Below are 13810 nucleotides of genomic sequence, written 5' to 3'. Positions count from 1 at the left end.
CGGAAACAAAGCAAAGGAACTGCCTTCCGTGACATTAAGCTGGGCTGACGCTGACACCTCTACTTTTCTCATCAGCCAAAACCCGTGCCAAGGATGGATGCAGGGACAAGGAAAGCAGGAAAGTTAAATCCTCTAGGCTCTCCCAGATGAACCACCTGCCAACCCACTGGTCTGTGCTTGACTCAGCCCCTGCTCACCGATGTTATATGCACAGTAGCGGATATTGGGTGAGATCTCTTCCACACGCTGGTTGTACAGCACTGCCTGCTCTTCTGTGAAAGCACTGGCCAATCTCTCGTAGATCGTTCTGTGAGGAAAGAAACACCAGCTTTCACAGCAGCCTTATTTTAAGAAAATAAAAAGGAACACAATGGCTAAAAACAAAACGTGGCACTTTGTTAAGATCCTTCTATCAAGGAAGAGAACTGCATGGTTCTAGAATGAATGAGGATCATCAATATTCCTAAAGGGAAGGAAAACGAATGAGTAACCAGGATTGGCTCAGTCGACTGGGTGTCTGACTCTGGATTTCGGCACAGGTCATGATCTTGAGGTCATGAGATTGAGCCCCATGTCAGGCTCCTCGCTCAGCAGAAGTCTGCTTGAGATTCTCCCTCTCCACCACACGCTCTCTCCAGCACGCACGCTATAAAATAAATTAATCTTAACTAAATAAGTAAATAACTGCACTTCTGTAGAAACAATCATCAGGTGATCTGCAGCCTGAATGCAATTATGTACAATCGAACCCAGCCGCGGCTTTTGAACCAGAAAACTTACTTGCATTTGTTAAAAGCCTCAATTGCAGCTTTCCATTCTTGATGTTCAAAACGCAGCATTCCTGAGAGGTAAGCTGTGTACGCCTGAAGAGGGGAAGAAGGGAACTGTTTCAACACCCAAGAGCCAATGTCACTGCTCAATTTCCCCCACCTGCTTTCAGTTTTGACATCGAGAATATAGAGATATTCATCAGGGTGATTTTACTTACTTATTTTTAAGAAGGCTTCAAGCTCAGCATGGAGCTCAGCATGGGGCTTGAACTCAACCCCAAGATCAAGACCCGAACTGAGATCAAGAGGCAGACAATCAACTGCACCACCCAGGCACCCTTATTCAGGGTGACTGTAAAAGAGAAAACTTATTGGGGGACCTGGGTGGCACTGTCAGTTGAGCGACTGGCTCTTGGTTTCGGCTCAGGTTATGATCTCAGGGTCATGGGATCAAGTCCTACATCGGGGTCCAAGCTCAGAGAGCAGAGTCCACTGGAGACATTCTCTGCCCCACTCTGTAGCACGTGTGCACTCTCTCTTTAAAATAAATAAATAAATCTTTTTGAAAGAAAACGCTATTAAATAAAATGTGATACACGGATAACTCACCATGATTCATTTACTGCCTAGGAGAGAATTTTTTTTTTTTTTAATTCATTTAATAGAGAGAGAGATCACAAGTAGGCAGAGAGGCAGGCAGATAGAGAGGGGGGAAGCAGGTTCCCTGCTAAGCAGAGAGCCCAATGCGGGGCTTGATCCCAGGACCCCGAGACCATGACCCGAGCCAAAGGCAGAGGCTTAAGCCACCGAGCCACCCAGGCACCCCTTAGGAGAGAATCTGAAAAAAAAAAACAAAAAAACAAACAAACAAAAAAAAAAAAACAAAAAAAAAACCTGTTTTCCTCATGTGACTTAATGATTAGTTTCTAGGATATAACATTCAGTATCAGAAGCTGAATGTAAATCTGTGGTATCTTTTTTTTTTCTTAAATATTTTATTTATTTATTTGACAGAGAGAGAGAAAGAACGGTGAGAGAGGGAACACAAGCAGGGGGAGTGGGAGAGGGAGAAGCAGGCTTCCCGTTGAGCAGGGAGCCCTATGCGGGGCTCGATCCCAGGACCCCGGGATGATGACCTGAGCCAAAGGCAGACGCTTAACACCTGAGCCACCCAGGCACCCCAGTTTCTATTGTGTGTGTTTTTTTTTTTTTTTTTTTTTTTAAATTAGTTTCAGAGATGCCTGGGTGGCTCAGTTGGTTAAGCAACTACCTTCAGCTCAGGTCATGATCTCAGGACCCTGAGACTAAGCCCCATGTCGGGCTTCCTGCTCAGTGGGAAGTCTGCTTCTCCCTCTTCTTCTGCCCCACTCATGTGTGTGCATGTGCTCCCGCAGTCTCTGTCAAATAAATAAATAAAATCCTTTTTTTTTAAAGATTTTATTTATTCATTTGACAGACAAGAGATCACAAGCAGGCAGAGAGAGAGGAGGAAGCAGGCCCCCTGCTGAGCAGAGAGCCAGGTGTGGGGCTCAATCCCAGGACCCTGGGATCATGACCTGAGCCAAAGGCAGAGGCTTTAACCCAATGAGCCACCCAAGCGCCCCTAAATAAATAAAATCTTAAAAAAAATTCATTTCAAGAAATTCTTATTTCTCTGAAACTAATAATACACCATATGTTAACAAAATTTTTTTTTCTGAATTTAAATAAAACTTAAAAATCCAGAGAGCCCTGAAATAAAAAATTCTTATTTTGTGAACTTCCCAGATCTAAGAGTCAATGCTTCTATCTCCATTTCAAGAGATGCATGAACTTTTTAAAAAAAGTTTAAGTTAATTATGGGACATCTAGATGGCTCAGTCGGTTAAGCGTCTGCCTCTGGTTCAGGTCATGGGATTGAGCCCACATCATGCTCCTTGCTCAGCGGGGAGCCTGCTTCTCCCCCTGCTGTGCTTACTCATTCTCTCTCTTCTCTCTGACAAATAAATAAAATCCTAAAAATAAATAAGGGGGCGCTTGGGTGGCTCAGTGAGTTTAAGCCTTTGCCTTCGGCTCAGGTCATGATCCCAGGGTCCTGGGATCGAGCCCCACATCGGGCTCTCTGCTCAGCAGGGAGCCTGCTCCCCCCGTCCTCGCCTGCCTCTCTGCCTACTTGTGATCTCTGTCAAATAAATAAAATCTTCTAAAAAGATAAAAATAATAAATAAATAAATAAATAAATAAATAAATGTTAGAGCTAATTACTAAAAAAACAAGAGCTCAGGGCACCCACTGGCTCAGTTGGTGGAACAAATGACTCTTGACCTTCAAGTCATGAGTTCAAGCCCCACATTTAGTGCTGATTTACATACATAAGTCAAGGGAGAAGAAAACAAAACAAACCAAGAGCTTGAAAACAAAAACAATACCAACTTTGCCTTGAAAAAGCAAGACCATGTTATTTCCTCTCTGGTCCCTTTATAATATTAAGAAACTATTCTCTTCAACTAGGAAGTCACATCTCTAATCTCCACAATAAAGCAAAGCTGATGGCAAGACACTAACCTGAGCCTCTAACTTGGTCTTGGCGTCCACACGATTGCTCTCACACAAGCGTTCCAACTCCTCCGCGTGCTTCACGGCTTTGCGCAGGCGAGACAACAAATGGAACCGTTTTCGGGGTTCGGTATTGGCTTCCTGTTTCAGCTGCATGGCATAGCTCCAGGCTCGTTCAGCATCCATCAGAACCAGAAGCAAATACCTAAATGAGAGAGAACAGGCAACTGAACAATGAACACCGGGAACATCAGACTTGGATATTCCCTGAGGCACAATCCTCAACTTCCAAACTTCTCCCTACACCCTCCTTGGCTTTTCTCCTCAGAACTACCCTTCTCAGACCACCTGGGTGGCGTAGCTGTTTAAGTGTCTGACTGTTGGTTTCCGCTCAGGCCACGATCTCAGAGTCATGAGATCAAGCCCCACATCAGGCTCTGCGCTCAGCACGGAGCCTACTTGAGATTCTTTCTCCCTCTTCCTCTTACCCTCCCACTCAAGCACTAAAATTTAAAAAAATATTAAGGGGAGAAAAAAAAAAAGGAACTACTCCTCACAGCATCAATCATGGCACCTAACCAGTATCTCTGATCAGGCTCCACCTCAAATTTCTAGCCACCTACCACAAAGATCTCACTACTAAAAACACCTGCTACCACCTCAAACTGGGCAAACGCAGACCTACTCTTCCCTGGTTTTAGCAAAGAGGCAGTCCAAGCACACAATCTGGCCTCATCTTTGAATCAACACCTCCTCCATCCCAACCGAGCTGAAAACCAAGTTCTGAAGACACACTGTACTGAAGTGGTCAAGAACAAGGCTCTCGAGTCAGGCAGGGCTAGAATCTCAGTGCTATCCGTCACTAACTATGTGACACTGGACGACGTTACTAACTTGCTGTGCCTCAGAATCCCATTAGTGATACATGTAACACACTTAAACCAGAGTCTGGCACTTACTAAGGACTGAATAAACTAGCCACTTTATTTTTATACTGGAGAAACTCTGTCAACCTACTGCCTTGATAAATCTTTCTTAAACATCAGCTTAATCTTCTCTCTTCAAAATGAAGATCTCATTATCACAGAGACCCTTCCTAACCTGTTCTCATCAGATTTAACCAATACCCCCTGCTGAATCCCATCCTGGGCTTTATGCTCTAGTTTTCTGTGTCTCCATACACCAAGCTCCCAGGCTCTCTGCTGCCTGAGCAGCAGCTAACTATCCAGAGCTAACTTTTAACTTTAATTCCTAAAGTACATTCAGACACCAAGGCATCCCTTACACAGAATGTTTTTGCCTCTCAGAAACCCCTCAAGGTCCAGCCTCCTCAATGCAAGCTTCCTGGCTTCACTAGCAAAAACCCCTGGGGCACCTAGCTGGCTCAGTGAGTATAGCACACAACTCTTGATCTCTGAATTGTGAGTTCAAGCCCCACAATGGGGGGAGAAATTACTTAAAAAAACTAAACAAGGGGCGCCTGGGTGGCTCAGTCACTTAAGCATCTGCTTTCAGGTCAGGTCATGATCCCAGGGACCTGGGATGGAGCTTGGCATCCGTTGGTCTTCCTGCTCAGTGGGGAGTCTGCTTCTCCCTCTCCCTCTGCTCCTCCCCCTCTCGTGCATGTGCACGCTTGAGCACGTGCACTCTCTCTCTCAAAAAAAGAGTAAAACAAAACAAACACAAAAAAACACACTTTACAAAAACAGGTGGCAAAAGGAGCAATTTGGCCCACGGCTGAAGTTTGAGGAACTGGCCTAGAGACCTTTAATACATGTTGACAGACCGACGTTCTGCGAATGTTAAGTCTGGCTGCATTCAGCACTGAAACATGAAACTCTTCTGGAACAATTCACACACACAGATTTCTTTTACGATACACGCATTTAAGTAAGCACTTACACACTGAAACTTGCACTCCAGGGCCCTTACCCAACATCCCATCAGGTTCTAACTGCGGACTAGTGTTCAGCACTCAGCCCCAACTCCTGCTACCGTTACTGAGCCTCCGTGTCCTCATCCTGTAACTTAAGAGCTGGCACAGCCGCTAACACATATCTCTGTCCCATAAACGTATTAGCGAGGAGGATTTCGCCACTAGCACAGAGCAGTCCATACCTGTTATCAGTCAGAAGATCTTCAGTTACTTTTTTCCCTGTAAATTTGTGCCTGTTCCCCATCTTGAAGTTGAGTGTTTTCCGAAGACGTCTTTGTCTACGGGAACAGTAGCCCCTGAAGGAAAAAAACACCAATAATTCAGGCAAGCTGACGGTACTTTCCATTGCAGATTCTATAATAAAGGCTGAAGGTTTGCAGTGTTCTACTTATGGATACCACAGACACCACACGTCATCCTGCAAACACTCTGTGAACTACAACCTGCAGGGCAGTATGACTGGTGCCACCAGAAATGTATTTCAAACCTAACCTAAGGTGTCAGACGGCATGACTGTGGTGACCTTTGGGGAGGAAGGGTTTGTGATCAGAAGGAGCAAAAGGGGGACTTCTGGGATGCTGGTCACGTTGTCTAGTGATGTCTGCTGGTTACAGGTTGTGAAAAATTCATCTCTTTCTATATACTTTTCTGTATATAAATTATATTGCAATAGAATGGTTAAAAAAAAAAAAGGGGGGGTGCCTGGGTGACTCAGTCGTTAAGTGTCTGACTTCGGCTCAGGTTATGATCCTGGGGTCCTGTGACCGAGTCCCGCCTCTGTCGGGCTCCCTGCTCCACAGGAAGCCTGCTTCTCCCTCTCCCCCTGCTTGTGTTCCCTCTCTTGCTGTCTCTCTCTGTCAAATAAAAGATAAAATCTTAAAAAAAAAAAAAAATAGAATGGTAAAAGAAAAATATCCTTCAATAAAAAAGTATTTTTTTAAAAAGGAGAGGGGGGATGCCTGGGTGGCTCAGTTCATTAAGTGACTGCCTTGGGCTCAGGTCGTGATCCCAGGGTTATGGGATTGAGTCCTGCATCTGGCTCCCTGCTCAGCAGAGAGCCTGCTTCTCCCTCTCTCTCAGCCTGCTGCTCTCCCTGCTGTACTCTCTCTCTGTCAAATGAAAAAAATTAAATCTTTTAAAAATTACAAAAATAAAACAGAAATAAAAAGGAGAGGGAACAGGGGCTCCTAGGTGGCTCAGTCAGCTAAGTGTCCAACTCTTGACCTTGGCTCAGGTCTTGAGTTTGAACCCCACGCTGGCCACATGCCCAGCATGGAGCCTAACTTAAAAAAAAAGGAGATGGAACAGGTAAAATAAAAGGGCAGAAAGCTGACTGCTGTAACAACTGAGTGATGGATTCATCATGGTATCATCTCTACATCTGCTTCTGAAAATGTCCTTAATAATTAAAAAAACAAAAAAACCCTCAAGTCATAACAGTCTCCAACTAAAACTTTTTCGTTAACTTCCCATCACGTCTACATTAACACCTGAAGGAGTTCCCTGGGCTTATAAGAAGGACCCTACCTATTCTGGCCCCTTAGTTTTCCCACTTCCATCTTCTACCACTCCCCACCTTGCTCAAGTCATCCCAGTGCTGGGGACCATTTATGTGACATGTGTCACTCCTTAGAATCTATAGAATGTTTTGTAAAGTAGCACTTTTAAAAGTCCAGTAGCCAGGAGCACCTGGGGCTGTCAGCTGAGCTTCTGCCTTTGGCTGAGATCATGATCCTGGGCTCCAGCCCCACACTGGGCTCTCTGCTCAGCTGGGAATCTGTTTCTCCCTCTCCCTCTGCCCCTCCCCACTAAAGCCTATATCTTCAATATTAAATGGTTGGATATATCTGCTTCCAAAGCACTGAATTATATTATAGATTAGGCATCTATTCTATTTTTAAGAGTCATATTAAATTCATTTTCCAACTTGAAGGCTGTTACAAAGTTTACCAATAAATTATAACGATATCATAGAAATTCCCCTTATATGGGGTGCCTGGCTCAGTTGGTGGAGCATGTGGCTCTTGATCTTGGGGTTGTGAGTTCAAGCCCCACGCTGGAGATAGAGCTTACTTTAAAATAAATTAAAAGGGGCGCCTGGGTGGCTCAGTGGGTTAAAGCCTCTGCCTTCGGCTCAGGTCATGATCCCAGGGTCCTGGGATCGAGCCCCACGTCGGGTTCTCTGCTCAGCGGGGAGCCTGCTTCCTCCCCTCTCTCTCTCTGCCTGCCTCTCTGACTACTTGTGACCTTGGTCTGTCAAATAAATAAATAAAAATCTTTAAAAAAAAAAAATAAAATAAAATAAAAAAATAACTGAAAAACTTTGCATTTAACCAAGACTCTGACAACACAGTTAAGTTTAAAAATATATGTATTACCATAACTGCTTGCTACTCTCAGCAGAAGCCTCCAATGTATCTGCAATATTGTGAGGCAAAATGGATAAAGAGGTTGGCTGCTTTTATTCATTGTGAAATTTTAAATTTGAAAAGTACATTTTGAGGACTCAATATAAGTTCAGAGTCAGACTTTCTATACTTTCTGACACAGCAAAATAAGTGAGATATTAACAAAGGCAAACCAAGTTTGAAAATTCCACAGTAATTTCCATACATCTTACACATGATACTAACCTATACCTCTGAAAATCTCCATGCCGTAAACCATGCTGCTGCTGGGATTCCTTAATAATCTGAAGAACTAGAGCCAAGATTAAGGAAAAGCTTACAATGGTAAGAATCTAAATAAATTGAAACATATTCCCATTAGTCTGTATTTGTACCAAACCAGAGCACGTTAAACATTTCTGAAATGCTTAGTACATTAACTACTGACTTCTTTTATAATCATTTTCAATAGCTATCTTGTCATAAGACAGGGCAAAGCAAATTAGAAAAAAACTGACTGGGGCGCCTGGGTGGCTCAGTGGGTTAAGCCGCTGCCTTCCGCTCAGGTCATGATCTCAGGGTCCTGGGATCGCGCCCCACATCGGGCTCTCTGCTCAGCAGGGAGCCTGCTTCCTCCTCTCTCTCTGCCTGCCTCTCTGCCTGCTTGTGATCTCTGTCAAATAAATAAATAAATAAAATCTTAAAAAAAAAAAAAAACAACTGACTGCCTGAACAATTACTTTCAAACTAAAAAAGGAAGGCATTATTAGCCACTGAGGATTACTGAAATTCAACAGCTTAAATAAAGTTGCTGGATTCTAACTACTGATTATAACTGGGGTGGTTCCCATTGATTTACACCTGGACCCAGTATTTTACTTATTCAAGTGGACTCAGGTTATAAATGAGGTGTACTACTCCTCTATTTGCATAACTTGCTACATCTGCCAAATCTAACTTTCCTTAACAGCTGTGACGCTGCATAAGCCTGTGGTTAGCACATGCCAACCAAACTATGCCACAGCTTGTATAAAAATATTAGTTTTTCTGGGGACCTGGGTGGCTCAGTGATTTAAGCCTCTGCCTTCCACTCAGGTCACGATCTCAGGGTCCTGGAATCGAGCCCCACGTCGGGCCCTCTGCTCTGCAGGGAGCCTGCTTCCCCCTCTCTCTCTGCCTGCCTCTCTGACTACTTGTGATCTCTCTCTCTCTGTCAAATAAATAAAATGTTAAAAAAAAAAAAAAATCCTCTACAGACATGTCAAAATACTGAACATTAAAAGGACTATTTCAACTGAAAGGAATAAGAAGCTATAAGATTTGTAAAAAATCAAGGCAATTCTAATATCCATTTGGAACCAGATCACCAGTTCAAAAAGTAAAGTTCCAATCTCCTGAAAACCACATAAAGATGTCAAACTAAACGTGTTATTTCAGAAATTCACCTACATTTTCTCCGTTTGTGGTTCACTTCAAAAACCACAAACTAGTGTCTCAGGCATTCAGTTGTAATACACTCTGATGGAACCTACAGATCCATTCCACCAGATCAACTAAAGGACTCTCAACAAGATTTAATGCCTACAGGCCTACTAAGAAAGCTATACAAGAGGTGCCTGGGTGGCTCAGTTGCTTAAGCGACTGCCTTCAGCTCTGGTCATGATCCCAGAAAATCTCTGAATTTCAAGAGCGAGTCCCGCATGGGACTCCCAGCTCCATGGAGAGTCTGCTTCTCCCTCTGACCTTCTCCCTTCTCATGCTCTCTCTCTCTCTCAAGTAAATAAATAAAATCTTTAAAAAATATATGTACATATATAAAATAAAGCCATACAAGTGATGTTAAGCTACATTTATATTAAAAATGGGCAACAAGCTCTTCCTCAAAGTAATCATCTTTGCCTCCACTGCCAGAGAAAGTGTTTTTTTACTGTCCATTCTCCGACGGCTGTCAGACAAAAGTATTAAGCGAAAACGTCCATAGGGCAGTTTCCTATCTTCGGTTCAGTGGCTCTAGATGCTAAGACAGCAGCTCACTGGGTGGCCACCGTGTCATCCCCGTCACCAGCCCTCCAAACGGGCGACTACGGGGGAACTGCAGAAATCTGCCCCAAATCTCGGTGCCGCCTGAGAGAAGAGAACGTTCCCCACCCTGGAAAGCGAATGAGAAGCGAGAAAAGACCGGTCGAAATACAGACCCTGTAACTCTGAGTGCCAGAAAGTACGGGCGAGAGAAACCGCAACCCTCGGCCTCTCGTGCCCGGAACGTGCCGGGACCCGCCGCCTCTCCCGCCCCGGGCCCTGCATATCGACACGTAATCATTGCGAGTTAGGCCCGATTACTCTAGGATACTCTCCAAACTCAGGCTATCCCCGAATTCTTTGTTTGCCTTCGATCCAGCAGAAGGCCGCTCGTTTTCCTTATTTTCCTCTCCTCCGCCACCGCGTCCACCGCCGCTACCGCCGCCGCCGCCCCCGCTGCCGCCGCCGCCGCCGCCACCACCGGGAACCTGTTTCTCAGCAGCCATCTTGCCCCAGCGCCGCAGAGCCAGACGGGATAGAGGAGGCGGGACGACGGAGGCGGAAGAGAGCGATGCCCGCCCCGACGGCCTGACGGGATAGTGGCGGATTCCGCCGTCGACGGCCCGGCCCGCGGGCGTGAGCCACTTGTTAGAGCGCGCCTGCGCGTGGGCTAGAGTTCCTGAGTCGCGGCGGATGAGGCTGAAAGGCTCGTTCACGCCGGGAGACCAGAGCTATTGCAGTCTTTCCGGGGCAATCCCTCTTCTGGTCCCCCGAGGGCGGAGGACTCGGAAATGCTCCCCCCCACACACCACTTCCTGCGTCCCTGCACCGGGGGTTCAGCTCACGTCCCAAGCGGGCGTGAGGGTTAAGGGAGGGGGCGGTTGGTTCAGGGCTTTGGGTTTCGGGGTGTCTACCTGCCTGGATACTCGGGAGATGCCGTTCCCGCGTACCCACGCTCCACCTGTGAGGGACTCCCCACTGGGCTCTCTTCTGGTGCCCACCCTGAGAAAGCCATGGCCAGAGGAAGGGCTGGCCTGGTCGGGGATCAGCAAGTAGAGACCCGGCGTAGAAACTTCTGGAACTGCCGGGGACCTATGCCTCTGGACTTTGGAGCCAGGACTCCAGCAGTTCCGAGGGGAGAAGTGTTGAGGCGAGGGAGGCTGTCCTGCTTCTCCAGTCCTGGCTCCTCTCTTACTGGTTGGGAGATGTTGGGCAAAGAACAGAGTCGCTCTAAACCTTTTCCCTTCCCTTCTCTGTGAAGTGGGAATAACCAATTAAGACGGTTTTTATGAAGATGAAATGAGGCAATTTAGGGGAGCCTGGATGGCTCAGTCGATTAAGTGTCTGCCTTCCGTTCATGATCTCAGGGTCCTGGGATCTGCCAGGGTCAGAGATGGGTTCCCTGCTCCCCAGGGGAGTCTGCTTCTCCCTCTGCCCCTCCCCCTGCTCGTGCGTGCACACTTTCTCTATCTCAAATAAATAAAATCTTTTTAAAATAGATTTTGTTTATTTATTCCACAGAGAGAGGGAGAGACAGCAAGAGAGGGAACACAAGCAGTGGGAGTGGGAGAGGGAGAGGCAGGCTTCCCGCTGAGCAGGGAGCCCGTTGTGGGCTCCACCCCAGGACCCTGAGACCATGACCTAAAGGAATGCAGCTGCTTAATGACTGAGCCACGCAGTCGTCCTTCAAATAAATAAAATCTTTAAAAAAAAGAAAAGAAGAAAAAAAAAAAAGAAAAATGAGGCAATTTAGAGTCTCTATTCCGTGTCACTAATCACTAGGGAAATGCAAATCAAAGCCACAATGAACTATCACACCCATTAGGATGATTCCTATTTTTATTTATTTTTGGATGGTTACTATTTTTTGTAAAGATTTCATTTATTTGAGAGAGAACCCACAAGTAGGGGGAGGGGCAGAGGAAGAGGGAGAAGAAAAAGAATAAAAATAGAATAGAATAGAAAAAAAGAATTGGGGGTGCCTGGGTGGCTCAGTCAGTTAAATGGCCGCCTTCAGCTCAGGTCATGATTCCAGGGTGCTGGGATTGAGCTCGGCACGCGCTCCCTGCTCAGTGGAGAGCCTGCTTCTCCCTCTCTCTCTACCTGCCACGCTGACTATTTGTGCTCTCTCTCTGTCAAATAAATAAAAACCTTTTTTGAAAAAAGGATTTTAGGGGCACCTGGGTAGGCTCAGTGGGTTAAAGCCTCTGCCTTCGGCTCAGGTCATGGTCTCAAGGTCTTGGGATCGAGCCCCACATCGGGATCTCTGCTCGGCAGAGAGCCTGCTTCCCCCCCCCCCCCCCGCTCTGCCTGCCTCTCTGCCTCTTTGTGATCTCTCTCTGTCAAATAAATAAAATCTTTAAAAAATAAAAATTTAAAAAATTTAAAAAGGACTTTAAAAAAGGAAAAAGAAAAAATTTTATTATTAAAAAAGTAATAATAGCATGTATTTGTGAGAATATGGAGAAATTGGAAACTTGGTGTCCTCTTGGTGCACGTGTAAAGTGGTGCAGCCCCTGTGAAAAACAGTATGACCGTTCTTTGGAAAACTGAGGAATTATGATTTGATCTGGCAGTTCTGTTTCTGCGTGTATATCCACAAGAATTGAAAACAGGTCTCCAAGAGGTATTTCTACATTCACATTCATATAAGCATTATTCACAATAACCAACAGATGGAAGCAACCCAGTGGCCCTCAAGGGATAAACAGAAAGTGGCATATCCATACAGCGGAATAATATTAAGCCTTTAAAAGGAAAGAAATTCTGACACAACCTCCAACATGGCTGAAGCTTGAAAATATTGTGCTAAATCAAGTAAGCCTGTCACAAAAAGACTAACATGATATGATTCCATTTGTATGAGGTATCTACTTTGGTCAAATTCATAGAAAGTACAATGGTGGTTGCCAGTAGCTGGAGGCAGGAGAAATGGGGAAAATTCATTATTGTTTAGTGGATACAGAGTTTCAATTTTGCAGGATTAAAGAGTCCTGGAGATTGGTTGCACAACAATGTGAATATGCTTTTTTTTTGAAATTTATTTATTTTGAGAGAGAGAGAGAGAGAGCGTGCGTGCAAGTAGGGGGAGGGGCAGAGGGAGAGGGAGAGAAAGACTCTCCAGCAGACTCCCTTCTGAGTGCGGAGAGGCACATGAGGCTTGATTCCACAACCCTGAGATCATGACCTGATCCAAGAGTTGGACACTCAACCGGCTGAGCCACCCATGTGTCTGTCCTTGCACATACTTAATATTAGTGAATCCTACACTTTAAAATAGCCACGATGGTGGGGCGCCTGGGTGGCTTTGTGGGTTAAGCCTCTGCCTTCAGCTCAGGTCGTGATCTCAGGGTCCTGGGGTTGAGCCCTGCATCAGGCTCTCTGCTCTGCGGGGAGCCTGCTTCCCCCTCTCTCTCTGCCTGCCTCTCTGTCTACTTGTGATCTCTCTCTCTGTCAAATAAATAAATAAAATCTTTAAAAAAATAAAATAAAATATCCAAGATGGTAAACTGTACATTTTGTGTATCTTACTACAATGAAAAATAAATCCTAAATAAGTTTCAGGGCACCTGGGTGGCTCAGTCAGTGGAGTGTGAGACTCTGGATCTCAGAGTTGTGGGTTCAAGCCGCATGTTGGGTGTAGAGATAATTAAAAAAGATAAAATAGCTCTTTGCTGAGCTGGGAGCCTGCTTCTCCCTCTGCCTGCCTCTCCCCCAGCTGTGCTCTCTTTCTCTCTTTCTGACAAATAAATAAAATATTTAAAAGTAAATAAATAGAGGTGTCTGGGTGGCTCAGTCCTTCAGTGTCTGCCTTCAGCTCAGGTCATGATCTCAGGGTCCTGGGATCGAGACCCATATTGGGCTTCCCACTTAGTCTCCCTCTCCCACTCCCCCTGCTTATACTCTGTCAAGCAAATAAATAAAATCTTTAAAAATAATTTAATTAATTCATAAAAATATAAATAAATAAATAAAATCTTTTTAAAAAGTCTCCCAAATGTTCATCAATAAATAAGTGGACAAATAGAATTGGTACAACCATACAATGAAATGTTATCTGGCCATAAAAAGCAATGAAGTACTAATACATGCTATAAAGCATATGAATCTTGAAAATATTATGCTAAGTGAATAAAGGTGCTCAGAAGACCACATATTGTGTG

At 45.0% G+C, this 13810-nt stretch overlaps 1 protein-coding gene across 1 annotated transcript in view; it reads right to left on the bottom strand.

Annotated features, from left to right (window-relative positions):
* Window positions 1-10183, bottom strand: part of SRP68 (signal recognition particle 68) — a 35631-nt gene extending 25448 nt beyond the window's left edge. Inside the window, exons 1-6 of the mRNA XM_047707504.1 lie at window positions 9979-10183; window positions 7875-7941; window positions 5424-5537; window positions 3315-3510; window positions 781-863; window positions 198-307 (exon numbers count right to left, since the gene is read on the bottom strand). Of these exons, the coding sequence (XP_047563460.1) occupies window positions 198-307; window positions 781-863; window positions 3315-3510; window positions 5424-5537; window positions 7875-7941; window positions 9979-10153 (745 nt within the window). The 5' untranslated portion in view covers window positions 10154-10183. The remainder of the gene's footprint in view (window positions 1-197; window positions 308-780; window positions 864-3314; window positions 3511-5423; window positions 5538-7874; window positions 7942-9978) is intronic.
* Window positions 10184-13810: the final 3627 nt, after the last annotated feature.

This window comes from Lutra lutra, chromosome 16 (genome assembly GCF_902655055.1).
Source record: "Lutra lutra chromosome 16, mLutLut1.2, whole genome shotgun sequence".
Taxonomy (NCBI): Eukaryota; Metazoa; Chordata; class Mammalia; order Carnivora; family Mustelidae; genus Lutra; species Lutra lutra.
This window is presented reverse-complemented; position numbering and strand designations above follow the sequence as displayed.